The sequence below is a fragment of the Buceros rhinoceros genome, unplaced genomic scaffold, assembly GCF_000710305.1.
Source record: "Buceros rhinoceros silvestris isolate BGI_N320 unplaced genomic scaffold, ASM71030v1 scaffold9398, whole genome shotgun sequence".
NCBI lineage: Eukaryota > Metazoa > Chordata > Aves > Bucerotiformes > Bucerotidae > Buceros > Buceros rhinoceros.
In genome coordinates this window covers 1,401-28,984 of record NW_010428586.1, presented here as the reverse complement: position 1 = coordinate 28,984, position 27,584 = coordinate 1,401, and the positions used below count along the sequence as shown (strand labels likewise).

General features: G+C 48.0%; 1 protein-coding gene across 1 annotated transcript in view; it reads right to left on the bottom strand.

The window, feature by feature from the left end:
• Nucleotides 1-26,217, bottom strand: part of RTN1 (reticulon 1) — a 48,329-nt gene extending 22,112 nt beyond the window's left edge. The window contains exon 1 of the mRNA XM_010142332.1: nt 25,430-26,217. Within this exon, the coding sequence (XP_010140634.1) occupies nt 25,430-25,934 (505 nt within the window). The 5' untranslated portion in view covers nt 25,935-26,217. The remainder of the gene's footprint in view (nt 1-25,429) is intronic.
• Between the last annotated feature and the right edge of the window lie 1,367 nt (nt 26,218-27,584).

Genomic DNA, 27,584 nt, shown 5'->3' with positions numbered 1-27,584 from the left:
GCTGCTAAATTTGTCTCCCTTACAGCATTGCTGGTGCTGCAGCTGGCATTATTAATTCCATTTCATTAACTGATCTTCCTAATGGACTGGAAGACAAAAGAGAAGACAGTCCTGAGACCACAGTGTGGTTGGGCCTCAGGAGATCTATGTTCAGTCCTTGCATCTGCCACAGGCTTCCTACGTGACCTTGGGAATCATCTTTCTTCAGTCTCTGGGTCTGCTTGGTCTATTTAAATTTGGAGCATCATCTGCTTTTTAAGCTTAATTTCTGCAGCACCCAGCACAACATCTGCTGCTCTAGCAAAGGAGCCTCACGCACTTTTGTAATACGACTTGGGAGCTGGTGTTCCTGGCTGCCATTCTTGTATCAGTGGAGACCACGCAAGATCTTAAGATGACTCAGGATTGCCATTGCTCTTGGAAATGGTCAAATCCTGCCTGATGCTGGACAAGGATGCTGGGGGACAGAGGAGCCTCCTCTTTGCTCAAGCATGCCCAGAAGAGATGAAGAAGACACACTTCTAGGAAATTCTTGAAGCAAGTTCTGGCAGTCAGTGGCTAAGCTGGGAAAACAAGGCCTGGACTTTGCCACAAGCCACCAGGGACTCAGTCCCTGCCCGGGCAAGGTCCTGTGCGGGGGTCAGAGGAGGTGGCCCTGGACCAGCTTATCTCACTAGCTCCTTATGTGCTGCTGGCACCCTGCAAAGCAGGCACAGCCCCTCTGAGCCCCTGTGCTGGGAGGTGGAGGCAGTAAGAGACAGAAATAAGAGCATGAGCAGGGACCACATCAGCACAAGGATGCAGGCACGTGGGGTGGTCAGAAAGACACAGAAAGAGCTGTGCCCCAGACAGGCCCTGCTCTGAGCCCCAGCAAAGTGCCACACCATCACAGCTCTGCAGCACAGCAGCACTAGACAGGTCCTGCCTGGTCAAGTCCTGCCCTTTGCTGCTCCACACGCGCAGACTCTGGGCTGATGGAGCTCTGGTGCAGCCCCCAGGGAGGATGATCCACAGAAGTGCCTGAAGCCTTGCTTTCAGCTTGCAGGGGATGCCCCTCACTCCTCGCCCTACTGGGATCAGGCCCAAATTTTGAAGCTCAGGTGCCAGTGCAGGGGCTGGGATGTTTTGTCCAAGTGTAAAACGCAACCACAAATTGTGCAAACGCGACTGCAAATTAAACCAACAGCCTGCAGGCAGAGGCTCAGGAGACTGAATGCCACAAGCTCTCAATTCAGGCTGGGATTCTCAGAGGCAGCCAGGGGTGCTTGCAAACGGGCTCTGGTTTGCGGCATGTCTGCTGGCTCCTCTGCTTCTGTTCCCAGCCGTCCTCCTACCGACCCCAACCAGTGGGGAGAAGGTGCAGAATGACTTACTGCAGACCAAGCCCCTTTCCCCAGAAAAGAAAAAAAAGTAATTTTCTTTGGGGAAGGGAGTCAGCCAGCTGTTCAGTCAGGAGCTGTTCCTCCCTCTGTACCATGCTGGAGAGCTGCATCGAGGATCTCAGGGCGGGGGGAGGCCAGGGAGGATAAATGCATTCGTGGCAGAGGTGTGCGGATGCTGTGGCCATGCACACACCAGCTGGACTGACACACAATTGTCATGGCAACCCCAGCTTTCCCTGGAAAACAGCAACAGATCGCTAATACACCCCTGGATGCAATAGCTACACCCGCCTGCTCCCTGGATGCAAGACTCCTGGGTACCAAAATGCTCTCTGCAAAGGGAAGGATGGTGCTCACCAAGCCACAGCTCTACACCATCCTCAGGCTGGGAAGTCGGCTGCTACTATGGAAAAATCTTGGCTGAGGTTGCAGAGGAAGTGGGAACAGGTCGGGCAGGGGCCGACTGGAAAGCACTGGCTCCTGCCTTGAGCAATGCATCTCTACAGCATTTGCAGAGGCGATGGAGGAGGCAGAGGGAGGCTGCTCATTGCAGCGATGGTCACAGTGCTGCGTGGCACGAAGGGCTACGGGCGAGGAGTGTGCTCACACTGCCCAAGGGAAAAGAAAAACAAAAGGGAAAATGAAGGACATAAAATACTGGTGTGCAAGACAGGAATGTCAGTGCAAGGCTGTGGGAGGGGGGAAAGCAAAGAGAGAGAACGAGCGGGGCTCTGGTGAGAGCCAGCATGAGCCGTAGCTAGAGAAACGCTTTGGACAGTGAAAGAGCACTTGGATTTTTAAATGTTATTATGGGCCTCAAGGATAATTAGAAGAATTAGACCAGGAAATGATGTGCCAGAAGTGTTGCCTGCGAAGTGGTCAGAGTTGTGTTTGCTGGGGAAACAAGCAGGAAAAACAGTTTTGTGAGGCATTTTACAACATCAGCTGGAAGGAGAGCAACACAGGAAAGCAGTGATGGTTCGAGTATTGGGGTGCTGGTCCTGTCCCAGCACATCCCCTCCGCTGGGTCAAAAGGCAGAGGAAAGGATGGCTCATATGTATATACCTTACAGAAGATACCAAAAGCAAGGCCAAGCAAGCTTGCAGCATCGAATCAGCAAAATATGCAATGAAAATCCACACCCTGGAGGCAGCTCATTAAGAACTTAACATCAGTCATCCCTAAAACTAGATATCTTGTGCATACAGATGCAAAATGAGGAGAAAGGGAAGAACAAAATGCAGAACCCAGAAAAAGCCACTGAATTTATGGAAATGGGTTTCTCTGAAAAACAGAGTATTACATGTATCCTGCTCCCCCTCTCTGCACACAATGAGAAGGTCCTGATTTGGATGCTGACATCAAGTATGTGAGAAAAGACAATTTCATTTCCCATTCTGAGGGCCAAAGGATTAAAGATAGATCAGCAAAACCATTTCACACTTAGAAAACCCAACTGAAAGGCCTAAGGAATTCAGATTTCCCCGATGATACCATTAAACACCCTAAGCCACGTTTTCCTGATGGCTTCTGTGAAGGACTGATAACCTGCTACTCTGGGATGAGTGTGAATATATAATAGGAGGTACAGAGTGAATTTACGTGTGTATATATGCAAAATGGAATTATTTTGCCATCTTTATCAATTAATAAGCAGCATGGAAGTTCACCAGACCAAACTAAACAAGGGAAAATGTTTACTTTATATCACAGCACATTTAACCCCTCTGCTTCAGTGATGGATAACACCAGGATATGGCAGTAGCAGCAGTAATTGCAGAGCGTAGATTGGCAGAGGTACAGAAAGAGCTGCTGTCCAGAGCACTGCACATGAACAACGCGGGGTGGAGGGACAGTGTATTGCATTTTATGCATGAACAGTGAATTCCCATGCAACAGGTTGGGCTTTTGCAGAAACTGGGGAATTCCAAAGAAAACAGTAAAATGGGTCTGGGCGAGCACTGCAAAAGGTCTGCTGGGATTTCCCCAACTGCTTCACTCCCTGCAAACATTTTAATACATGGGGCTTTGCTGAAAGCCCCTGACTAAGGTGCCACCAAATACCCTTTGCATTGTACCAGATAACTCCTTCTAAATAAGACCATCCAGGAACCAGAAGCACGATATCCCTGTGACTCTAAGGCTCTTGCATTCCATATGCCAGATACTTAAAATTAATGTCTCACAAACGAATCAGAGATAAAACATAATGCCATGACATTAATTTCAGATTATGATGAATTCAAGAAACCCGCAGTCTTTGTACATACAAACAAACAAAACCCAAACCCTCAACCCAGATGCCATGTTGAACCTCTTCTTTCACAGCTATGGGAGACATGATCAGCCGTTGCTGAATGCCAGGCAGGTCTCTTGAGTCCTGCTGGTCCTCAGCGCCTGTGGGTCTGGGCTTTGGAAACCTCAGCCTCTGAGTACCCTCAGCTTGAAGTTAAAAGACATCAACCCTCTAGATTAGGATGCCTGGCACTGGGGGAGAGAAGAGAAGGGATTGTGCTTCACTTTGGAAGCAGAAGCTCTTACCTTTTCCAAAACACTTAGTTTTTAACTGTGCTTTTTTTTTTTCTCCTTTTTTTTCCCAGGTTGCCTGACATTTGAAGTGATCAAAGTTCCCTGTGAACCACAGCTCCTAAGTTTCAGATAAATATAAACACGCTGCTCTGCATTTGTTTGTTTTCCTCAGGTAAAGACCTACTTATTTTGGAGCAGGGAGAGCTTCTGCTCGTCACCACGTGCTTCAGCAACTGGGAAGTAGCACAGCCCTGCGTGCAGGCTGCAGCTCCACACTGCTCACAACACGGGGTCCAGTCCTGCTCTGGCAACTCAGAGCACACTAACCAGCAGCTCTGGTGCTGCCCCGAGGAGCCAGAGCAGCCCTGGAGCGGGCAGAAAGCAAAGGTAGGTGTGATGCACAGAGACAGGCTGCTTATTATAGGGGTGCACAGAACGGATGATGAAGGTGGCCGTGGCTGAATGTTGTGACATGCCCAGCCCATGCTGACACACAGGGGGACAACCCTGAGCCCTCTGAGACAGAGTGAAGCTCTGTGGGTTCCGGGGTATGGATGAAACCACATGCAAGGGCAGCAAGGTTCTGGCCCACGCTCCCTTGCCCTCCCATGCATACCCACTCAGCCCAGCACAATTTATTTTGGCCTCCCCATTAGCTGGGAAGTAAATGTGGCAATTACTTTACACATCTGAAGTGTCAGAACCCTTTGGCACATTTCCCTCAAGCTAAATAATTAATGAAGGGCTCTGGTTCGCGTGAATCTTGTGGAATCATCAGGCAGTGCAGAGTGACATTTATTTGTACCTCTCGATGCCTGAGCGGGGCTTTGTTGAGAGGCCGAGGATGGATGGGCTTCCCGGCTGCTGAAATGGGAGGCTGTCCTGCAGTAGAAAGGGCTTGGCTTGGGGGTTATTTCGGAAAATACCGTTTCTGCCCTGCTTTGTGCTTAGGCTGCCACAGACAGAAGCAGCCTTCAAAATCTGAACACTCTGCAAGTGATGGAGGATAAAATACACTTCTTTTCCATTCAGGAAAGACATGCCTCATAAGTAACACCCATCCACCGTAGTGCCTCATTAGAGGCACCACATTTAAGATGGTTTTTTCCCTCTCACCAACAAAGAGAGGTCTAGTAGAAGATACTGGGAGTGCGGCTGCCGGGGTTGAGGCTCGGATCCTGCAAACCAGACCACCACGGCAGGACCTGGCTCCTGCAGCAGGATCAGGCCCCTGAGGAGTCGTTCCTGCAGCAGTGGGTTTCCAGCTTGGCCTCGGGTGGCAGAGTGAGCTGGTGTCCCTGCGAGGCGAGTGAGAGACTGCAGGAAATGCTGGTGGACATCACTAAGGGTCCATTATCTCCTACGAGTTCCTTCTTTCTCACTCAGTTCCCCCCACAAAACACATCAGCCACCCGAAAAGCTGCACTGAGCCCTGCCGGTGCCATGCAGTTCTGTGTGAGCCACTGCTCTTTCCCCAGCCCTCACTTGTTTTGCCCTCAAACTGCAAATAATCTTGTTTTTTTACCATGACCTAGGGAGGAGAGGGGCTGCCCAGTGGCACCTGGAGCAATGACATGAGCAAATTGGGTATCCGCGGGCTCCCAAAGTGCAGAGAACGGTATGATCTTCACCTCTGCAGGGAGGAGATGAAGCTAAAGCAAAGGGATTACATTAAAGCTGAACTCTCCTGACCCCAAATGGCAAAGCAGCTCCAAACAGCAGCTCCAAACCCCACCGCCCCTGCCGTTCCTCATGTATTTCACCTTGGAGCAGCAAAGGGACACGTTCACATTCTCAGGGAGGATGCTGTCAACCCTCGCAGTAACACATCAGGCACCTCAAATAGTTGCCTCTCCCAAAGGAGATTTCCTCCTCACCTGGAGTTTTGTACATGCAGAAGGTAAAGAACTCCTTGCAAGGAAAAGAAAATATTTTGGTAATCATGTTCTTTAAGTCTATGCCTGGTTTTGCTTCATCCAAAGTGTTTCCATGGAAGCAGAGGAGGGAGCGGGCAGCCTGCGGCTGCAAATCACAGCTATCTCACTGCCTGCTCCCCAGTCTGAAGAGACAAACAGATCATTAAAAATAAAACAAAACGGAAATTAAAAAAAAAATCCCTTTTGATAGTAGGTAGCTGACACATCGTGCTGCAATGTTGTTGTTAGGGCCCGGGGTCCAAGTGCATCACAGCCAAATGAAACCAATCTTGGGCTCATTCTCAGAGGAAACGGAGTATGTGCTGGATAAAGTGATTTTTGTTCTTTTGTTGATCACATTGGTGTAGTGATTGTGTGAGCACAGAGAATGGCAGCGCAGCACACAAAGGGAGTTATATAAACGGATTAAAAAGATGTTTTCAGCATGGTTTGGAGGAGCGTATTGCAGAGAGAGATCAAAACAAGGATGGTTTCGGAAATACAGATAGTTTAGGACAAAGGAAGGTTTATCTGTTTATCCAAACCTGGTTCTGATCTCAGGAGTGAGCCTCCTGAAGTCAGTCTGTCACTCAGTTGCTCTTATCAACATGTCCTTAAAGCAGAAGCTTATTTTTGACTATAACCACAAAGTTTTCCTGGCTTTAAACTAGCACCTTGAGGCACCACCGCCTCCAAACAAAACATGCATTTCCTAACAGCTTGCAAATGTGTTGCAGATACCTCTTCATGCTGCTGAGCCAGGCACGTTTCACGGGGAGTAATTACCATAAATCCTCAGGTAAGAGCTGCCTCTTTCCCAAAATGCTGCACTTGGACACGGCCGCTCCACACAGTTGCTCTGGAGCGACTGAGCTGGACCTACCTCCTCGCCTCACGCTGGCTCCCAGCAAGGCAGCAGGGCTGATACATGTGCAGCCATTATGTGAGTAGAGCAAAATGTCCTTCCTGCATTTAGCCCCTCTTTACAAAAAAATTTATGTATTTTACGGCAGGTTGCCTTCTCCCCAAAGGCAGCAGAAATTTTTACCCCCCAGCAGCCATTATGTGAGTAGAGCAAAATGTCCTTCCTGCATTTAGCCCCTCTTTACAGAAAAATTTATGTATTTTACGGCAGTTTGCCTTCTCCCCAAAGGCAGCAGAATTTCTCACCAGCAGATTTTTTTTCGCTTTTTTGACTGTTGGGTAAGAAAAATCAGGTACGCTTACAAAACCTGCCCATTAAAAAATATACTTGCAGACTCCAGGGAGGTAAAAATCCTGAGTTTTTAGTGCTTGTGCGATTTCCTCCCCACAGCTCTGTGTAATGGATTTGGAGCTGCTCACCACAGCTGCTGAATTTCTGAATACTGTGATCAATACTGCATTGAATACCGATGTCTATGACCTAATGACAGCTCTGTGTGCATCTATTACTTCAGTTTAGCGGACAACTTTCAGAGAGAGAACAGCAAATCTGAAAGAATGGATCAAAGCAACTTGAGTTCGTTAGATACTACATCTGAACAGGGAAATATGTTTGACAAAAATAAATCTATTGAGGAAAATGAGGGGATTTGACTGGAACTGACCCTACTTCCAGAGCCTCCAAAGGTCCCAGACAACTCTACACCAGTATTGCCAAAGGGATCCTTCTTGCCTTTCCTGGCCTCTGCAATTCATTGCTGGAAGGGGGGTTCTAGGCAGCAGACCCAGAGAGGGCAGGGGCCTGCACAGGCTGAAGGCAAAGTCTGTGGCGGTGCCAAGTTCCTGCATCCCAGCAGGACGCGCAGGGTTTAGGGAAGCACTGGTTTGGCCTTCATCTCTGATTAGTGCTTGGTTTCTTTCTTCATCCCACCAACAGGAATTGCCTGGTGGCACTGGTCAGTACCATGAACTGTGGTCATCCTTGATTTCTTCCTTTTTTAAAAATATGGATGTCAAATCAAAACAGTGATTTGTGGCACCTACGCCATTGATGAGTGGGCCATCGAGTGTCCCTGGGCTCAATGGCCTGAAGGTGAAAGGCTCCTGTATCCAATTGCCAACTCTGAGCCCACCAGGACAAGGTTCTACAAGTTTTACAATCATGTAACTCATCAAAGGAAGAACAGCACACCTAAATTCTTGCACCAAGTAGGAACGAACTGGAAAGTGAGCAGAAAACTGGTGCAGATGAATCTGGAGGATATCAGAAAAGCATTCGCCTCCAGACAGTGCGGGATGCTGATCTGCACAGTCACGTAGCAGCACACACTGGACAAGAAGCATCCAAAATTGGCTGAGTTTCCCTCAGAGAAAGCTGTCAATAAAATCAAGCAGTGTGGCAAAGAGAGGAGGAAGGAGGAGGCTAGCAGGACAGCTAGCGCTGGAACCATGAGTGTTTACCTCGTGCTGTGTATCAATGACCTTGAGAGTGATGCCATTATCTAATGGTGCCAAATTGTAGGAGGCACAGAACAAATTAATTACAAATGGGAGATTAGGCTTACGGTCTGATAAGCAGCTCACGGAGTTCAATGAAGAGAAGTTTTAATGAGATTAAGTGACAAAGCCATCACTTAGAAGGAAGCATTAAACAGACTACAGACAAGGAGAAAGAACTGGGGGCGAAGGCAGAGAACTATTAAAACGATCTGTGTTATTAAAGGAAGAGTAAACAAGGCCTGTGCCCCTCAGGGAGAAACGGAGATGATAGTAAGATGTGCTGGCACCACCGGTGGGAACTATTCCCTTGAACATATCAAACACAGCATCTGAGTCAGGCTCGGGGGGATATCAACAGAGCACAGCAAGGGAAACCCAGCACACACTTGGGACCAACACGAGGAGCAAAGCACTGGCTGGCTTGGTATGAATTACTGCGAGCAAGGGTCCTGAGAGCAGGTCCTGGAGGCCTGGGTTTGGGGAATGGCAACGGGTTGGAGCCAACTTGATGGAGAAGTCCTTTGCTGGCACTCATTTCAAGAGCAAATACAGCAGGGCATTGGATGGCAGCAATCACAGAAAGAAACAGGCCAGCAGTTAATATTTCAGGCTAAGAAGGGCATTCTTAAATAATAATAGCTATTGCTTTATGATTAGCTATTGCTAATGATGAATAATTAAAGCAGACCATTTGGTTCCCCAGCCCTTACGTAGTTCTGTTCCTTTAATGTACAGCGGAAGCATCATTTATAGTTCGTGGCAGGAGGAATCATGCACTCGCACTAACTGGCTGTGCTTCATCTCCTACCAAACTCACTGCATCCTTCTCCATGAGCTGTATTTAAAGCTGAGTTCAGATATAATGGGAACAGGAGCAGCTTTGAATCAGACTGAAGAGAGACCTGGGGTGTAAAGGCAGCCTCATCTTACCGTGCAGCAAACGTGCAAGAGTAGGGATCGGAGATAACGTCCCCTGTTCACGTTACCTACAAGTTATAGGTGAAAACAGTACCTGCAGAGGACGAGAGACTCGTCTTTCAACAGCGGTGGGCAGACTTCCGCGTTTCTGTTTTATAAAGCAAATATTTGAGATGTTTCCTCATATCTCCTCTTCAGGACAGGACAGGTGCAGTCAGGGTGTGTGAGGCTGACTGACATTGCCAGCACGTACGGACTCATCGGCCCAGGAATTTACCAGTTCTCACTTAAATGGATCCAATCAGGGATAAGGTTTTGGGACAAAGCAGCGCAGACCCCAGGCCACTTGCTTGTCTCCCCTCTCCTTTGCCTTTCCACCCACCCCTCCACCCAGCGGGTAACACCATGACGAGGGGATTGGGGTACTGAGAAAAGGAGTGGGCACCAGGCAATGCAGAGCTGACCCTCAACCAACACGAAATGGTGGAATTTCCTGGTTTCATGCATTAAACACTTTTCATTAGACTGAAATTCATCCTGCACACTGTCCAGGGAGAGAACCTTACTGCAGTGCCTGTATCTCAGCTAACAAAAGAGCCTGATCTTGACTGGGTCCCCTGCCACTACAACTACAATGGGATCTAAAAGGAATAATCAGCACAGAGCTTTATTTTTCCTTATGAAATCAGGGAGCAATTTGTGCGTGTTAAGAAACATGTCTAGCACTACGGCCTTTCAAAGTCGTCTGCTATTCCCCCAACTTCACTTGCAACACATATTATCCGAATGTGGATCCCTGGGTGCTCTCTGATACACAACTCCAGTAAATATTTACATCCCTTCTCTTCTTATTTTGGTTTGAAATATGCTAAAAGGATGTACAGGGGGTGCCTCAGCATTTTACAGACTCTTCACTTTGGTCAGCAAAAGTGAAATCCTGCAGAACTGACAGCCAAAAGTGTGTTGCATCCTCACCTCTCTGGAAAGAGTCAAACCCTTACAGTTAAATTTTGTTTATAAAAACTGCACAAAACCAAAGTGTGTGTCAGAACCTTCTTTGATGATTTGATTTTTCAAATCTCTTCCCTTCGGTGGGGATTACCCAGGATAAGCAAACATTTCTTAGGGTGGGTCACTGAGGAAGGGAGAAAGAATCCTGGGAAAACACAAACCTTGGTACTTTAGGATACCCAAGTGTCGTGTGTGCTTCCTCACTTGTGCCTCATTTTCCCGAGCCAGTGCTGACAGGGATGAGATGATAACTGCCCCACATGCCTGGTTACACCTGGCTTGACTTGGGTATGAGATGTCGAGGAAACCTCAGCATGGGCTAGATGGGGGCTGTGGGTCCTTCTGACAAGTCCCTGTCCTGAGTGATGGGGACCAGGACCTCAGGGGTCCCCACAGCATGACCCAGCAGGGACATCTTCAGAGATGGGTCAGCTATGAACCCCAGCTGTCACACCTGTTTTATGGCATTTGCTGGAGGTGGATGGGACAGTCTTACTCTTGGGTGTGAGTGGGGCTCAGCCCTGGTGGGTACAGCATAGGGGCTTGCTTTGCTTTCTGCTCTGGAAAGAGGAAGGAGCACTGGACTCCACAGGAGCCCAAAGAAACCAAGGACGTGGCATTTGGATACAGCTGAGCACAGCTGGATGTGCTGCTGTTGGCTTTGCAAAGGCCCACACAGTTCCTGCTGTAGGTGTTCCTGCTGCATGACTGTCCCCTTGCTTTCCCTGCAAAACCGCCATTTAGCAGCATGGGAACTCTCTGCTGAGCAAGCACAGAGCAGGCAGGAGGAGATGGGAAGGTGTAGAATTATACCTATAGGTATGATGCATAACTATGCCTGACTCAAACCCAGGAATAGAAACTGCAGATCTGAACTCCACCCTTGCCCACAGGGCAAAAGCAAAGCTTGTATCGGAATAAATTCCGAAGATCTGTGCTGCCAGCATCTCCAAATCACAGCATCAACAACAGGAGCTGAAGCCAAGTGCTCTGAATATTTTCCTCCACAGTACCCAGGAGAGCTCGGCTATATGCAGCAGAGCTATTTACATGGTGTTTGAGGCACTATTTCTAGTCTTAGCAGACAGCGAGGTGCCAGGAAACCATTCCACTCCCCAGGTAAGACTCAAACCACAGCAGGGCCGGGCCTGTGAGTCCATGATTACCACATTGATCTTTTCAGCCCCTGCCATGTAGAATCAAGCACGTGTTAGATGGTTACTGCTCATCCCAGATACTCCTCTTAGCTACTGCTGGGAGTTGTAGTGCAGTGAATATCACAAAGTCAATGCTTCTGCTCAGACTGTCCCTGAGAAGAGGGCCAGATGCTTTTCCCCTCCTTCCCTCAAAACACAGTGGTGTGATGTAGAACAGCTTGATGAGACATCGTTCCCCCCTTTCCGTGGGATTTGAAGTGAAGAGGCAGGGATCTCTGCAAACAGCTGGCAACGTCGGTCAGGGAAAAGGGCGCTCTCCTGGAGAAGGAGCACTGGGGGAAGACACTGCAAAACTTGTGACTGAGTTTTAACCAGGGGTGCAGGAATAGGGGAAAGCAAGACACCTTTAAAAGGAACAGAGGAGATGGCATGTTCTCCAGACAGATGTGGCTGACAAGGATTATTAATCTTTCAGACTTCATGGCTCTATCTGCTATATCGCAGTTGCCGCATCAATGCCTCTGGCCCCAGACATCTGTCTCCTGGCCACTCCCTGCTCTTTGCAATACCTCCCCTCAAAGGGAAGCTCCCCCATCACAAACTGAGCTGATCACCGAAGTCCCATCTGTGTGCATGGCCAAAACATTCACTCCCTCCCTTCCAAAAGGCTTGCAACTGGCACTTAAGGGGTGGATTTCCAGGCCAGATCCTCTGTGAAATCTGTGACACTGGGGTATTTGGCTGACACATCCTTTGGCATTTTCTCTCCAGCACCCCCATTTATTCCCCTTTGCAATGTCAGTTTGCCCAGCCAGCTCAATGAATAATTCAGCACCATTAAGCACGTGCCAAAGCAGCTTCGTCACTTAGCAGGATGAGTTCTCTGACCCTTTTGTCCATTTAAACTTTATTCCAACATAATCTCCCCTTCAGTGCTAGCGGGGGAACAAGATCTACAAATAGAAAGCACATTGACATAGCTATATATATATATATAGCTATATATATGGAAATCACTCCTTTGATAGCAATGGTGTGCTGCTAACCATTCTGCTCGGCGCATGGTGCCTTGCTGTTCCCTCTCACTGGCACTTTGAATGATGGAGAAACACGCTGTTTTTTTACAGACATCTATTGGATGTAAGGGTTGACGAGCAAGCAATAAGGATGATCTCACAAACCAGGATTCAGAAAAACCCGAGGCCATTTCCCAGTTTTGATGTGTATTCCTGGTGTTATTGCAGTGAAATAAATTAATCACAAATAAATTACTCCAACGATAAATTAGTCGATCTCAGTCCCTTTTCACCAGCTTTTCTAGACAAAGGGGCTTTAAGATGGGTGTGCACGTGTTTCAGCATCCCATCTGCAAGATGACAATCTCATCTCCTTTCTCTTTTTGCCTGGAGATTTGGACTGTTTCACCATCCCTCGTTGCCAGCCTGCAGTGCTGAGAAAACTGGGGCTCTCAGCGTGGACAAAGCCTGCAGGTTCACTGCTTCTGGGCCTGCCGCTGTGACGGAACTGTCTGTACTTCAGTCCCCCAAAAGGGCACTACTCAGACCCTTTCCCTGCAAGGACCAAGGGCTGTTTCTCTGGAACATCAAACATAATTGCACACACAATTTCTGACCCAGTTTGCGCGGGCAATTACCATGTCTGCAAGCAGCAGGCAGCAGAGTCAGCACACAGTATCCAGCTGCAAGAGCCCTCTGTGCAAGCAAAGAGTGTAGGTGAGTGCTCATTTCAGAAGGCACAATTGCTACTCCAGCTTTTATTAAACCCCACTCGTTTTATGACTCCCTGGTTGGAGCAATAAACCTTTTGCTTTCAGCTATGGGCCTGCTGTTTCAGCCGCAGCAGCAAAGCTCCAGCAGCTCCGGTGCAGGTGTCTGAGATGAATAGCAAAGGCAGCCCATTCTCTTGCTTCGGGCAGTAACCTCCACTCTTTGGAAAAGCTCTTGCACTTAACCTAAGCAAGTAAGCATAGCTGCTCATGTGTCAACGGAACATTAGCTGACAAAGTAACCTTCGGAAATCCTGACTATCAATCTCTGCTGGCTTTTCCGTAAGCTCTCCTACGCTGCTCCTTGCTGGTTGTCCAGATACAGACCTTGTTTTGTGGATGCTATCAGCATTTCATCAGGATGTATGCAGCAACTCCCCCCTGCCTCTGCAAGGAACTGCCGATATTTATAAAAGAGAGCAGAAAAACCTGTCTGTAGGACGCCTGCCTCTGCCAACAGCACTCACTGAGTGAGCACAGATCTGAGGCTGTTTTTAAAGGAGTCACTGTGAAAACAGTGTCTCCGGGGTTGTCAGAGGCTGGATTTTGATCTTACACCACTGTGGATCCCAAGACACATCAAGCGAGGCAGAGGGTTTGAAACAGCCAGGCTGTAGGTGGTATCAGACCTTGGAAATCTGCCTTTGTTTTTTCCTTTAAATTTTGCAATCTCTTTGCACCTTCTATTCAAAAGATAACAAGGAATAAAAAAAATTTACATTTTGCTCACTTGTATGAAATGTGCTGCACCAGCACATCTAGCCAGAGGATGTAGCAACACCAAGAGCCGTTTCCCTGGCAAATTACTCTTTAGAGTCCAGTTTGAAAGTCTTCACTCAGATTCTTACGTCACCTCGTAATCTGGAGAGTCTAATACCAAATCCATAACACAAGCTGAATTTGCTGCCTTGGAAGCCTTCTCTTTCTCTAGGACATGGCTTTTTGCAAAGGTAATAGTGATTATCTGTGTCTTTTTTGTGCCTCTCAAGTTAGCCCAGCTCTGGAGGACTCCTGAGGTCACCTCTCCCAGTAGTTTGCACTCTAATGAACTGAGCTGTGGATTATTTTCCTATGAACCGTGAGGAAACTTGTACATCTTCTCCAGTGATGTCAGAGAATTGCAGGGAAGTACTGGAGGACTGGCAGCAGCCAGGAGGACCTAGTCAGTGCCCACGTTACAGAAGACCCCTACAGGGAGCTGTGGCGTGAAGCAAACTCCAATACCAGTTGAAACCTTTGGAAGAGATCACCAATTCTACAGAAAACCACACAGCACCAGTTGGGCAAGGGCTTCTCTAAGCAAGTGATACCAAAGGGCTTTCAGAGCATAGATTTGGGAGTCGGATTGGATCTGCCAGGAAGATAAAGCCTTAAGTAAGGCTTCTGGGAAAGCAAAAAGGCTTCCACCTAAAAGCAACCCAACTGGCAGGTTTTTTTCCCCACAAAATATCCACTGCTGCATGATGTGGCTTGTAAATCAGTCATACTTTGTGTCTTCTGAGCCATGAACGTTCCAGAAACGAACACTCAGTCCTCCTGAATGGAGAGATGCCTGTTTCAGGGTGATCTTTGATGCCCAATTTTCATAAATGATGGAACCTTCCAGACTCAGAGCATCTGTGAGATTTATCATCACTGCCAAAAAGACTTCACTTTCATTGCTAGAGCTGATTTAAGCAACCTTGACATCACCAAATGTCCCCACCGCAGGCAGACAGGCCTCTGGCAGAACGGTGGTGGAGGTCAAAGATTATTGCCATCCAAACCAACCTGTCTTCTTGCAGCACTAGGTTTTTTCCATACTCGTTTGTATTCCTCACACACAGATGAAATGCTGCGAAAGCAAAACACCAGAATGACCTCTCACTGCTACGGCTCCTGTGTAACCACGAGCTGGTGCCAGAGCCAGAGGGGGAAGAGAGGCTATCGGTGATACCTCTCTGGAGAAAACCAGTGGGTGAAATTGTGTGAGTGGAGTAAAGGTCAAAAGAGTTAGAAAAAAATTACTGCAGGGGAATAAACCAAAAGAAAGTGGTAATCAAGATAAGATTAAGAGTTAAACTGACAAAAACACCGGGCACTCTTTCTTCAGGGGGGAAGTCAAGCCCTTTGGATCACTGGATCATTGCACGGCACTTTTTTTCTATATAGTTCTGAACTGAAATGCACACAGCAGCCTCCCAAGGAAAAGAAAAAAAATAAATCCCCTTTTCAGCCAATATTGCTATTATGCCCCAATCTCTCAGAAGCTAGGAAAAATGCCAGTGAAATCAATACCCACCTCCAGGTTTTATTCCCAGTGGAGATATCCTCACACGCCCACCCTCCACTACACTCAAATACATTAATTTTAACCTCACGCTGTAGCAATACTCAGGGAAGACCTTATTCTGCTTAACATCTGAAGTATTAGAGCCACCCCGAAACAAGCAGATGAGTTCAGAAGTTTGCATTTCGCCTCTCGTTGAGAATTAGAGATGCATTTTATATCACCAGACATTAACCATAAATTTACATCTGACCCGAAATGAGTCCAAACTCCTAATTTGAATTAATCAGTGGTGAAAGCCCCTGATTCTCAGCTCACAGAGCACTACAGAAGCTTCAGAAGCAGCATTTCTAGCAGATCTGAAAACAAAATATTCCAGAAGTTCTCTGCAAAATACTACTTTTATCAGAAAATTGTGTGAGGGGGCAAAATATTTTGTTAATAAAACCAAAATTGTTTATTTTCATTCTTCTTTTGCCTAATTTGCTTTATATTATATAAACTTCCCTAAACACCTTCTGAGCTAAAACCCTAAACTGGTGTGGGAAAAGCTCTTTAACAACATTTACAGAAGAGCCTTGCAGGTGATGTAACTCTCCCCCTTCCTCATACACTGCATTTTTTTCCGGTTTCTCTACTCCCAGAATAAACATCTCTCCTTCCTGCATATACTGTCAGCCACGGGAAAGCTTTCAATAGGTGTTAGATTTGCTGGGAGTATCCAGGCAAAGCATTGCTGCATAGGGAAAAACTGGCTGCCACCAGATTGTCAGTGTCACAGCCTTGCCTGAAAGCTGAGTCACTGGTCGCTGCCGCCAAGGGACACTGAACGGGACACCGCATCAAGATTTTGGCTTTTAAAACGTGCTTAAACGGCAAGTGATTCTGCAGCTGAGGTGTGTCCACATGAACAGAAGAATCCCAGTTGTCTCCTTGCAGCCTGCCCCGGGAGCAGGACTGAGCTGACCTTGGGTGCTCAGCTTGGCAGGACATGGATATGGATATGGGTATGGATATGGATATGGATATGGATATGGATATGGACATGGACATGGATGTGGATGTGGACAAGGGCAGAGCAAGCAGTGGGCTTGTGCAGCCCAGCTCACCAAGATAGGTCCTCACACATTACACATCTTTTTTCTTCGGACCTCTTCTCGGCAGGTTCCTGTTTGTATACAGTACCCACCGACCCACTGTGCTTGGCTTGGAATTTACCATTCATGGGTTTGGTATTTAAACATCTCATATAACCATCAGACACCTGTGTACAGTCAAACAAGTAGTTCTTAAATTCTTTTACTGGTCTTTATAAACCCCATCTTGTGTCACATCTATCAGAAGGGTCTGTACCCTCCTGTTTGAGTGCTGTGACTTACGACAGCCCTTCAGAGGCAGTCCTTTCCTCTTAAAGTGAAGATGCATGAAAACCAAAGGGTAAGGCCTATAAACTTTTATAGCTCTGTACCTAACACACACTCAGTCACTGGAGTGGTTAGCAGTCCCAGGAGAAGACATATGATCCGCCTTTATTAAGCTATGCCCAATGTTAACAGAACCTCTAAGGTTTCAGACAATGTATTTAAGGTGCTTCGACACTTACGCTGTAAAAGTTTGACCTTACCCAACACATGGGGAGTAATTTTCATGAGCACAGCCACAAATCAGGAGAGGAGACAGATGTCAGAGGTGAAATGGGCCAAATGCTCAGGCTATGGACGACACGAGTTGTTGTCTGAAGGGCATGAGATTGATTGAGACACTTCTGAAGGTCATACCAAGTCCTTGCTCTGATATATGTGCATGGTGCTAATCGTGAGAGGGAGTCATTGCACTTGGTGGCTACTGATCCCAGCCACTTCCCCAGCAAACTATCATCTGGGGAGAGGAGAGAAAACGCCCTCTTCTTTGTCATCTCCTCTAAGTGACCAGTCCTCACCTAGGAGGCCATGCTATGCTCCCACCAGACCAGGACTCCAGGGAGAACCCCACAGCCAGCATCTGAGCGTCTATGAGCTCTCATTGTCCCCTCTGCAGAGAGGACAGGTGACCCTGCAACCACTCCTGAGGCCAGAAAGTGCCAAACTCACTCCTCCCTTCCTGAGATAAAAGATTCTCTAGAAGAGAAATCATGTACATCACAAACTTGCCAGTGTGCACGTTGCTCATTTCCACTACCACGACCTGCATGTCTCCATGTGTTTCCACCTCAGCTCCGGGTGAGTTATCACAGCTTGACAGTTATAACAAGCTGTCACGTGGCAGCTGAATTGCATTAACCAGCCAGTCATGGGGAGGCAGCCCATAGCCTGCGGCTAAGGCAGAAACATTTCCAGCTTCTAGGCCCACCGTGAAAAAGGGTAGCTGGGAAGTTCCCTCTCCTTCTCCATCCACAGAGGAACATGCCCATGAGTCACTGCTGGGGCAGATCAGCTGGGATGGGGAAGCTCCTCTAGTCCTAATGGCTGGAGATGGTGTCTGGGGCCCCACAGCCTCAGTTGTTCAAAAGTCTCTGGAGTAAGACCCCGTGACATGAGGCCATCTGAATGTGTCTGCAGAGTCCGTGTCATCACAACTCAATGTTATGTCCCATCACGTGTTCACGTCCTATCACGGGTTCAGAGTCAACTTTAAGATTCCTTGAACAGCGTAAAGGCAGAATTGCAAAGCAGCTGGAAATCAAGACCTCTTGGTCAACCAAACTACTGCTAAATCTCCCAAAATACCAAGAATGTACCATGGAAAGGTGAATCCCTGGTATGAAACTGTTCTCAGTAAGAAAGTCACCTCTCACTCCTTGCTGCAGCTCTGCATGCCTCAGATACTTTCATTTAAAACTGTTTTCTTAATCTTTGGTGACAATTTTTTATCAAACTAGCCAATAAATAGCTAATTCAGCCATTTTGGCTGTAACTTCGGGTTTCTAGGCCTCAAAGCCAAGAAAGAACATGCATCAAAGCAGAGAGACAAAGGCAGGCTGAAGCATGCCTCAGCTGCATTTTCCCCTGCCCACCACCTCAGTCTTAAATTCATCCCTGTCCTTTCACCAGGGCAGTCGGGTACAGGTATGGAAGGAGAAGACTGACCTGGACAACAGACTGATTGCCAATGCTCCAGGTGTGTCCCTAGCATGGGCTTTAGTGATGCAGGTGCCATTTCTTTCTCTAAGACCTTCTGTACTTCAACTATTTGACCAGTTTGCATCTGAGAGTGCACATTACCAGTTTCCTAAAGAGGAAAGACTGGGGAAGGGCTGTGCATACGGCAGAGTAAGAGAAGATTCGTAAACCAAAGTGGGCTGAGGGGTCAGACAGCCTGGGAGAAAAAGAAACGATTTTACTCAGGAGAAGAGTCCAGAAGATTTGTGGAACAGTTGTAAGTCATGCCTGCAGGACCGCTTTCACTCAATAACCCGCTCAGGGTTCTTGGAGATCACTTGTCCTCCTAGATTCATCTGTTCTGCATTAACTGAGCAAGACCACTCCAGCTGGCATTCAACCCTCTAAGCAGTAAGCCATCCAAGTTCTCCATTTCTCAGAAGTGGGCAAGATTATCATAGTTCACCTTATTTTTTCCTCCAGGCTTCCCCAACCTTCAAATATTCCTCCATTCTTGTTATCATGCAGAAAATTAATAGAGTCAAATGAGTCCAGGTAGGGAGAGATGGGTCAGCACAGCCTGCTACAGAAGTCTGAATAGACATTTCCAACCAATTTGGAAGAGATGCCTCTTGCAGCAATGGAACTCAATGTCGTGCTGCTGCAGTGGGCTCAACAAGCCCAGTCTAGCCTGTGGGGCAGGCAAGTAACACACCATCAACATGAAGATGGCCTTCATGCAAGCACCCAGTTCTCTTCAAGAATGATTCAACTAGTGACAGAAAAGAATGAAGGGAACAATGAGACAGCTCAGAAAACTTGAAAATATGACCAGAGAGGAAAACGTGAAGAAGCTAGAACTCCTTAGCCTAAAGTGAAGAAGGATGGAAGAACAGTGACTGTTTTTGATAGATGCCTGGGAGCTGGTAGAGGATCTGCCAGCAGGGGCCTTTCCAAATGAGTCACAAGCATCTCTCAAGAGTGTTCTACCAGGAGTCCTGGCTGTGGGCCAGGAGATGGGCTCTCTGGACCTTGTGAAGTTCCTGCAGCCCACGCCGTACGAAGCTACACTGAGTGGTATCTCTCTTTTACCCTGCTCTAAAGTGTGCCTGCAGCAAATGGTGCTGAGGCAGCATCACAGGACTGACCCAGATTTGCGGGCTCCAGCTCTCAGCCACCCCAAACCTTCTAACTTTGCTGAGAAGATGGACAAGTAGACAGGGTCCTGAACAGCCTGACCTAACTGCTCTGAGCAAGGGGTTGAAACCGAGACCTCCATAGGTCCCTTCCCACCTAAATTATTCCACGTGGGAGTGAAGTGTGCAGAGGTTCACCAATTTATTCCAAGATTTCATGGTAAGGCCAGGCCTAGATTCACATGTTTACTTCTCTGGGCAGGTTTTACTTCACTCCTCCTACAGCACTGCAAAGTGAAGACACTCCAGCCCCAGGCAGGATACTCCTCTCCCCTACACCTTTTCCAAGCAGGGACTTTCCAAAGGCTGCAAAGCTACCGGAGCCCCGTGGAAAGCAAACTGAAGCATGTAAAACAGATGGGCCAGAGTGTGGAGGCACTTACAGCAGATGGCACCAAAATATTAAACTAACATTACCGTATGCTTAAGCCGTGGCCTAGCTTGCTGCTGATTGCAGAGCCAGCTTGGTGAAAGCAAGCAGATGAGAAATGATCCTCAGGTTGCTAAATCACCCTATCAAACATCCTGTTCCCACAGAAAAATGCCTCACTAGCAACTCCTCCAACAGCAGGGATGTGCTAACACGATGCTGACATTTTCCTGAACAAGAAGCATTCCCATACCTTAGGGTGTCTCCCAGATCTCTGCTGGAAAACCATCCCCTTGGGAAACTCTGTAAAATTAGTTTGTCTGTGGCACCAAACGAGACTGGACACAGGGAGAAATAAAAGGGGACAAGCCCACACTGCTTGGTGCTTGGCCACTGAGTGACAGCCCTGGACATTGTGGGATGGCATGAGAGACACCAGGGAGGACGGGAGACATGTTCTTCAACCCAGGGCATTTGCCAGTGTCATCCCAAACCCAGAAATAATCCTGACTGCAGCTTGTGACACTACCTGAGAGAAATGACACCAGACCACCACAGAAAGATGGATGGCCATGCTCCTTGGTGGCCTCAGGGGTGCTTAAAGCCACGGCAGCCATGAGGTAAGGATACACTCTTGTAGGGGACTAACCAGCTTAATGCTACAAAAGCCTTGCATAAGGCATAAAAGTCAGGATGCCTTACAGCAGGGTGGCATAGGACTGTGCTGCAGAATAAAGTGTTTTATGTGGTGAATTTTATTTGACTGCATTTCCAGCAGGACCCTGCCTGAAGCCTGGGTCTTGCCGGTTGTGCCAGCTAGCATGTGAGTGACAGCATGATCCCACAGGCCTGGGCCTGAGTTTTCCTTCTCCTATGCTAAATTTGGCATAAAATAAAAAGAAAAGAAAGTAAACATTAGTATGAATGTCCACATTTTTTTCTTTTTTTTTATTAACCTGAGCTCAGACATCTGATCTGAAAGGTAATGAGCTGCTGCACCTACCATTAAATGGATCAAGCACAAGCAATCCCTTAATATTGTGATTGGAGGAGAGGTTGGAGAGGGACATGATGCACTAGTAGAAGGGAAATCTTCACCCAAGACGAGGTCCCCAGGCTGTGGGACACCAGCGCACCGTAAGCCAGACCACCCTGGCAGAGAACAACTGACAGGCACGGCAAGCGAAGACAGGAAAGGACTTGGCCAAAATGCTCCTTCCCAGCTTCGTCCAGGCTTCTTTTGGGCTTCTCGTAAACCGTCCCAGGCCAGAAGCGCATGTTTCCAGGACAGCAGGTTGTTTCTGAAATGTCTTGCGTGGCCAAGCCACATGCAAGTCCAGCCTGGATGTCACCAGGGCTATGCAATGTCACAGCGCTCTGCAGGCCACACCAACCAGTTGAGTAAATTTCCAAAGTTTGTGAAAATCTGTTGAGAGACAGGGTTTTCTTAGAACAAACCTAAAAATCTGCATTCCTTACTCTGGCTACTGGAAAACACAAACACATCTGGTCTTCCTTCTCTGTGGCTGAATATTAAAAAAATAAAAGAAACAGCTGGCAACCTCCTCTCCTGCAGAGCCACAGCCAGATGTGCTCTAAGCCCTGCTCTGGAAGGGCTGTGTCCACCTCTGGGAGGAGTGATGTGGGAGCAGCGACAGCGGAACAGCAAACGTCGAGCTGCAGCTCTGTCTTCTCCTCTTTGCTCCTCAGGAGGCAAAGGAGTTGGTAGCACTAACACAGGCAGCAACTACACAACTCTGGCCAAACCGGAGCCTGCGTCACAGCAAGCAATGAGATCTTTCTGACCGTGTGGAGAAGCCAGCGCAGATGCTTAGCGGTTACGGCACGGGAATAGCTCCTCTCCTTCAAATCGTGATAGCCAGCTCCGATAAGATGGAGGTAGGAAGTGGCTGCCCATTTTTGTTGTTGCCACTGGATGGCAACAGACGTTAAGCAGAGCTGTTGAGTTACCGCTGCGCAAACCACACATGCACTTGCTGTGCTCCACCTTGTTATTTATTTAGGGGAACAGCCGTGATTTCGGCACACCTGGCAGACACACCAGAGAGGTCTCTGAGGGATTAAGCCACAGGATAGCAGCAACATGATCAGCGAGACTGTTCCTGGGATCGGGCTGAACACTGGGCTTTCACTTTGTGCAGCTTCTTCATGTATTTCCTGGAGACTACTCAAAATCAATTTTCCTCTTGCCAGGCCCCTTCTGATGAGTCAAGCAAAGTATATTTAATGCCTCAGATATGAGTAAGAGAGTCCTTGGTGGTATTACAGTATCGTGCTGCGAAACAGTTGACACTTAATGTGAAACTGATGGCTGACTGTTTTCAAATCCCATATACCTGCCTATGAGCTGGCCAAGGGCCACACGAAGATCTACAGCTGGGTGTCAGAAACACAGCCAGGCACATCGAACAGCTTCATTTGACCCATGGCTTTCCTGCAGACCTCCAGAAATGCTGGGTTAGCGCTGACCTGAACTCGGGTGGGACTTGCCGTGGCTGTAGGGGGATTGGTCCCCACCTGGACTCACCAGAACCATTCTGTCTTACTAAGGATGTGCGGTGGGAGCATAACACTTCCAAGGAGACAACCAACAAAGAGGTAAGAGTTAAAAATTAAGGGTTTTCTGTTTTGTGTCTTATAACAAATACATAATTAGTATTCTCTTAATGATAGATAACTCTAATTAAGACAATTCTCTTCATTAATAAATGATGTTCTTGCTTTGGGTGACATCATTCTTCTGCACTTCTGTTGTGCGGCACTGCCACATCTCTCTCTATTGTCCCGGCTTTGGCTGAGTGTGGCCCGTGCCAAATGCCTGCTGGGTGCATCAGAGTTGGCGTATGACACAAACATGATGCCGTGATGTAAAGCTCTGCCAAGGCCTCCAGCTGACGCTATGAAGGCAGTCCCCTTGGATGTGCTCTGCCACATCATTTCCCTGCCAGCTGATGTGGCTCCTTGCTGATGGAGCCTGGGAGGACCCAGTGGGGATGCTCTGGTTCCACCAAGCCAGCTAATGCATCCCTCAGTTCACTTCTGATAACTGAAAAACCACATGAATTCTCTGATTGAAGGACAAGCTCTTCTTTCCCGACTCAGAACCATGCTCCACCTTTAACATAAAAATGTAACTAGCACCTAGACAAAACGACCCACACAGCAAACACCCGTGACTGGAAGGTAACATAAACGGGACCCCACTATCATCCAGACTTTCTTATGAGCCACCTCCTCACACCTTGAAATTAGCTTTAAAAAGCTCCACAAGTTTTAGTAATAATCTTCTTGAGAGGCTTTATGCTTTTGTTTTCTTTGCCTTAGGCATCAGAATGATCCCTCTCCTGAGGGAGAAAAGCATATACAGAAACAGCCCTCTACGCGCTGCCAAATAGTGATTAGCTGTCTTGTGTCTGGCCTGGAGGAAGAGTTCCTGCCACTGCTGTCCTACAGGAATGCAGATAGGAAACAGGCCACACTGTGACACAGGGAGAAAGTGCTCATGCACACAGGGACCAGCATATGAGAACAAGCTTCTGTTAACATCAGTTTAGGCAATGACAGAAATTAATACGATCGAGGGGATTGAAAATTCTAATAGGGCCTGAAATCTCAAAACTGAGGGACAGGCAAGTAGCTGCCTGCGTGATATTCCCCGACTATTTTCCCCAATCCAGAGACTAAATTGTTAGTCCTCTGCCCAGCACAACACACAGAAGACAGCACGGCTGCAGAGACCCAGCGTCAGGGTGTGCGAGGTAAAGTCAATCAGCTGCTAGGGTTTGGGCAGGGCCTGGGCCAGTCCTACCAAGGGAATTTGGGAAGGGAAAAAGAAATGGTTGGAGGTCGTCCTACTCATGTAGGATGTTAAGAGATGCACAGTGTGATGACACGAGCTCTGAGAATCTGGAAAACACACTTACAAGCAATGACGCCATGTTTCTTATCCAGCCTATTGATGTCATTAGCTAAGAATATCAGTATTAACGTATTTTATTGCAGTCCTCAGCACATCGTGCAAGTTCAGTCTGTTCCCTTACTCCACTTGCACGCTTGGGTTCACAGCACTAGATCAATCGGTTGTAAAAGTGTGCCACTCAAATGCATCTGCCATGTCCCAGGCCATCATGTGGTCAAAAGTCTGCACAGACACAGATGGAGGAAAAAAGTGCTCTCCAAGGAGCAGGGGTAGGGTTCACCCCCCCTCCATCTCTATCCAGCTGTTCACAAGGAAGCACGAGCGCTCTGCATTGCAAAACAATATCCAACAGAAGAGCCCTGGATAGCCACTGCTCCCCAGCCCAGCTGGACGGGAAACAGGGCAGGCGTAGGGCAGCCCCAGAGTCCTTCCCTCCCACACCAGCTTTCAAAGCCAGAGGCACACAAAGGTCCTGGATATTTAGAGCTGGCATCTTGAAAAGAATAAAATCCCTTTTTCTCTTGTGCACCTTGTGAGCTAAGCGAGTTACAGGCTGCTGGGGCCTCTGACAGTATCAGTGTGCACCATGTGCTCCCCCTTGGTCCTCAGAGCAAAAGCTGGTGGTGGCTCTACAGGTCTAGTGGGTCCAGTCAAATGTCAGTGTCTGGGACAGCAAGCTTAGACCTGGCTGGCTCTGCACTAGCTTTGAAGGGATCCTACATGGAGACAAGTGCCCTTGAACTCACCCGAGTACCAGGGAAGTGTCCCGCCCTTCCTCCTTCCCCAGCTGGAGTAGGGAAGAGGCTTTCAGAGGGGCACAAAGGATGCCCTCCAAAGCATGCAGAGCTGGGACGAGCATGCTCAAGCCACCCACCTTCCTGCACTATCCTGGAGGCACACACAGATCCCTCACTGTTAACGATGAGAGAGATTTGTTTAAGCTGCACTAGCCTCAGAAACACCCAGATCCACGAAACCCAACCCTTCTCCTCCTCCTAAATGTCCTCCTTCTTTTTTTGTAAATGTATCCTCAAAAGCATTATCTTCACATATCTGGTAGGGCCAAGACCACCTCCCTGATTGCACCCCTTCCCTGCGGAAACACAGCCAGTATTGCAAGCAAAAAGTGATCATTAGTTGCTTTGTCCTCCAGATGCCCCACGAATGAATCTATATACTTAAGCCTAAAAGTTATTATTGTTATCACATTTTTCCCTAAGGGAAAGGAAGAAAAAAAAAAAGAAGATGATGGGAAGGTCAGAGGTGATGTGTGTGTTGTCACGGTCATGCCCAGCTTCAAGCTGAGGTTATCCAGTGCCAGCAGCTCTCCCCACTCAGCGCTACTAACATCTCCCCTGCAACGAACAGGCACTTCTCCCTCCTCCCTCTACTCAGGAGCACTGCAAAAAACAACATAAACAGCTGCATTTACCTTTCTGCTTATTTAAAAATGGCAGTAGGGGTGAAGCCAAGGGACTTCTTTTGCCAGAGTCCTTGGAAGACACTTTACTTTGGTGAACAACAGTTTCTTCGATGGGTTTCTTCAGGATTATTCTTTCTTTCAGCTCCTCGGTGCTGACAGCAGAGGTCGGGGGCTCAGCACCTACTTTTGGTGCAACAAAGTCGCATTTCAGGTAGGACGTGGACTCTGCCAGGTTCTCCCTGTTCATCCTACTCTCCATTGTTTTACTTGCTTCGTAGTCTGAGACGTCAGTGCGTGAGCCGTTCTCCTCCTTGATAATGTCCATGACCATGGGCTTCATCAGAGGGGAGTCCTGCTCCCTCTTTGGGCTCTCTTCGGAGGCTGACGAGGCATCGCAGGACTCAATGATGAGCTCGCTGTCAAGCTCGGCCTCCCGTTCCTCCCGCAGGATGCTGTACTGGATGGAGGGAGAGGCAGGCGACGGAGGGGGGCCTCCAATGTGGCTGAAGGTCATGTAGTTGGAGTGCAGCACCTCCTCAGCAGCCAGCGGGTCCTCTGACACCAGCTCAATCTCTGAGTCCCCCGACTCGGCACTGCTGGCTTCGTTATCCAGAGGTGAGGAGGCAGCAGGGCGCCCAGGTTTGACCCGCTGGTCCCTCTTCTCAGCAGAAACTGCTGGCAACCGCTGCACCTCTGGGGTCTCAAAGGAAAAACTTTTTGCTTCCTTGATGGCGCTGATGAGTTCGTCCTCTGACAGGCTGCCTTTGCCCTGCGACTCTGAGACAGAGGGTTCTGCAACCCAGAAAAAAAGGGGGAAAAAAAGAAAAAAAGTCATTACAAATGAGATTTTCTGGCTGCTTAGGCCACAGACACAACAGATTTCACACCTGCATGGATCCCGCTAGCAGGGCTGGTAAGATGGTCAGAAAGTCTCCCCGTCTGGGGGACAACAGCAATAACAGCTTGTCCTAACAGAGCGTTCCCCATGACATGCTCGTTATAAAGGAGTATCACTAGCATCTTTCACTGAGGAAATCACCGAGGCAGGAGGCAATGATGGTCAGTGCTTGGCCACTGGCTCAGCAATGTGGTGTTCACCAGAAAAACCACCAGTCATGAAGAACGTGGGCTCAGGCCACATGTGACAGCGTCTGACTGTCACTGACACATACAGGTCTGTCCTGGGGACAAACACGCACACAGGGGTGGTGTGTTCCTGACTAGTTACTAGTAGTTTATCAAACTTTAACCTTCAAGTGTGGAAAGTTCCAGGTCAGAAACTTTTCTCAGACTTTATTTTTTATTATAGCGGGGTGAATTCTCTGATCGCTTTTATTTCAGTTGAGCCCAAGAATGTAACTCTTTTTTTTTTACCGAAATTCTTAATATCGTTAAGTATGTTAACCAAAATAATGATTGATCAAGTTGTCATCCAAAATTTGAAATAAAAAAATTTCTCTGCATTTTCTGGCTCACGCTGGAAGAAAATACACTCAGAGAGAGAGAAAATGAGCAGTTGAGAAGGTTGGCTGGTCACCCAGGATTAGCAAGGAGCCCACATCCCTTACTAGAAGGGAACCCAGCACCACACTTTGCACTTGTTCTACCTCCCTGTACATCACTTCCCTTCTGGGATTTCGTAATGAAACAACAAAGAGCATAAAATTGCATGTCCAAGGTTCACATCAAGAGGCGACGGAGGCAGCATGAGGTGCATCAGCAGCCGTCTTGAGTTACTGCATGGGGAATAGGCTTCACTTGATCACCCACATACCATCAGCCAGCATCAAACCCCGACTGCACCTGGTGCACTGGCAGCAAGGCTACATGGGCTGCCTGGGCCTGTCGGTGCCAAGGGGGACCACGGCGGCAGTTTGCACCCTGCCAGCGCCTGGCCACCTCGCCAGTTGCTACCTTGCCCTTTACTGACCTGGAGGTCACTCCATCCACAGGTAAGATGCTCCCTTTTAGGGAAAAAGAGAAGGCTGAATTCCCCAGTCACGCTGAAACAGCCCTCAAGCACACATGGAAACTTGTCCTCTGGACACTTGAGTGCTCATTCACTGACTTTACATCACTATTAACATGATGGGGGTCACTAAGTGACATTGCAGGTGGTGAGGGTTCAAGAAAGCCATCAGGAAAAGAGACCCCCATGTTTCTT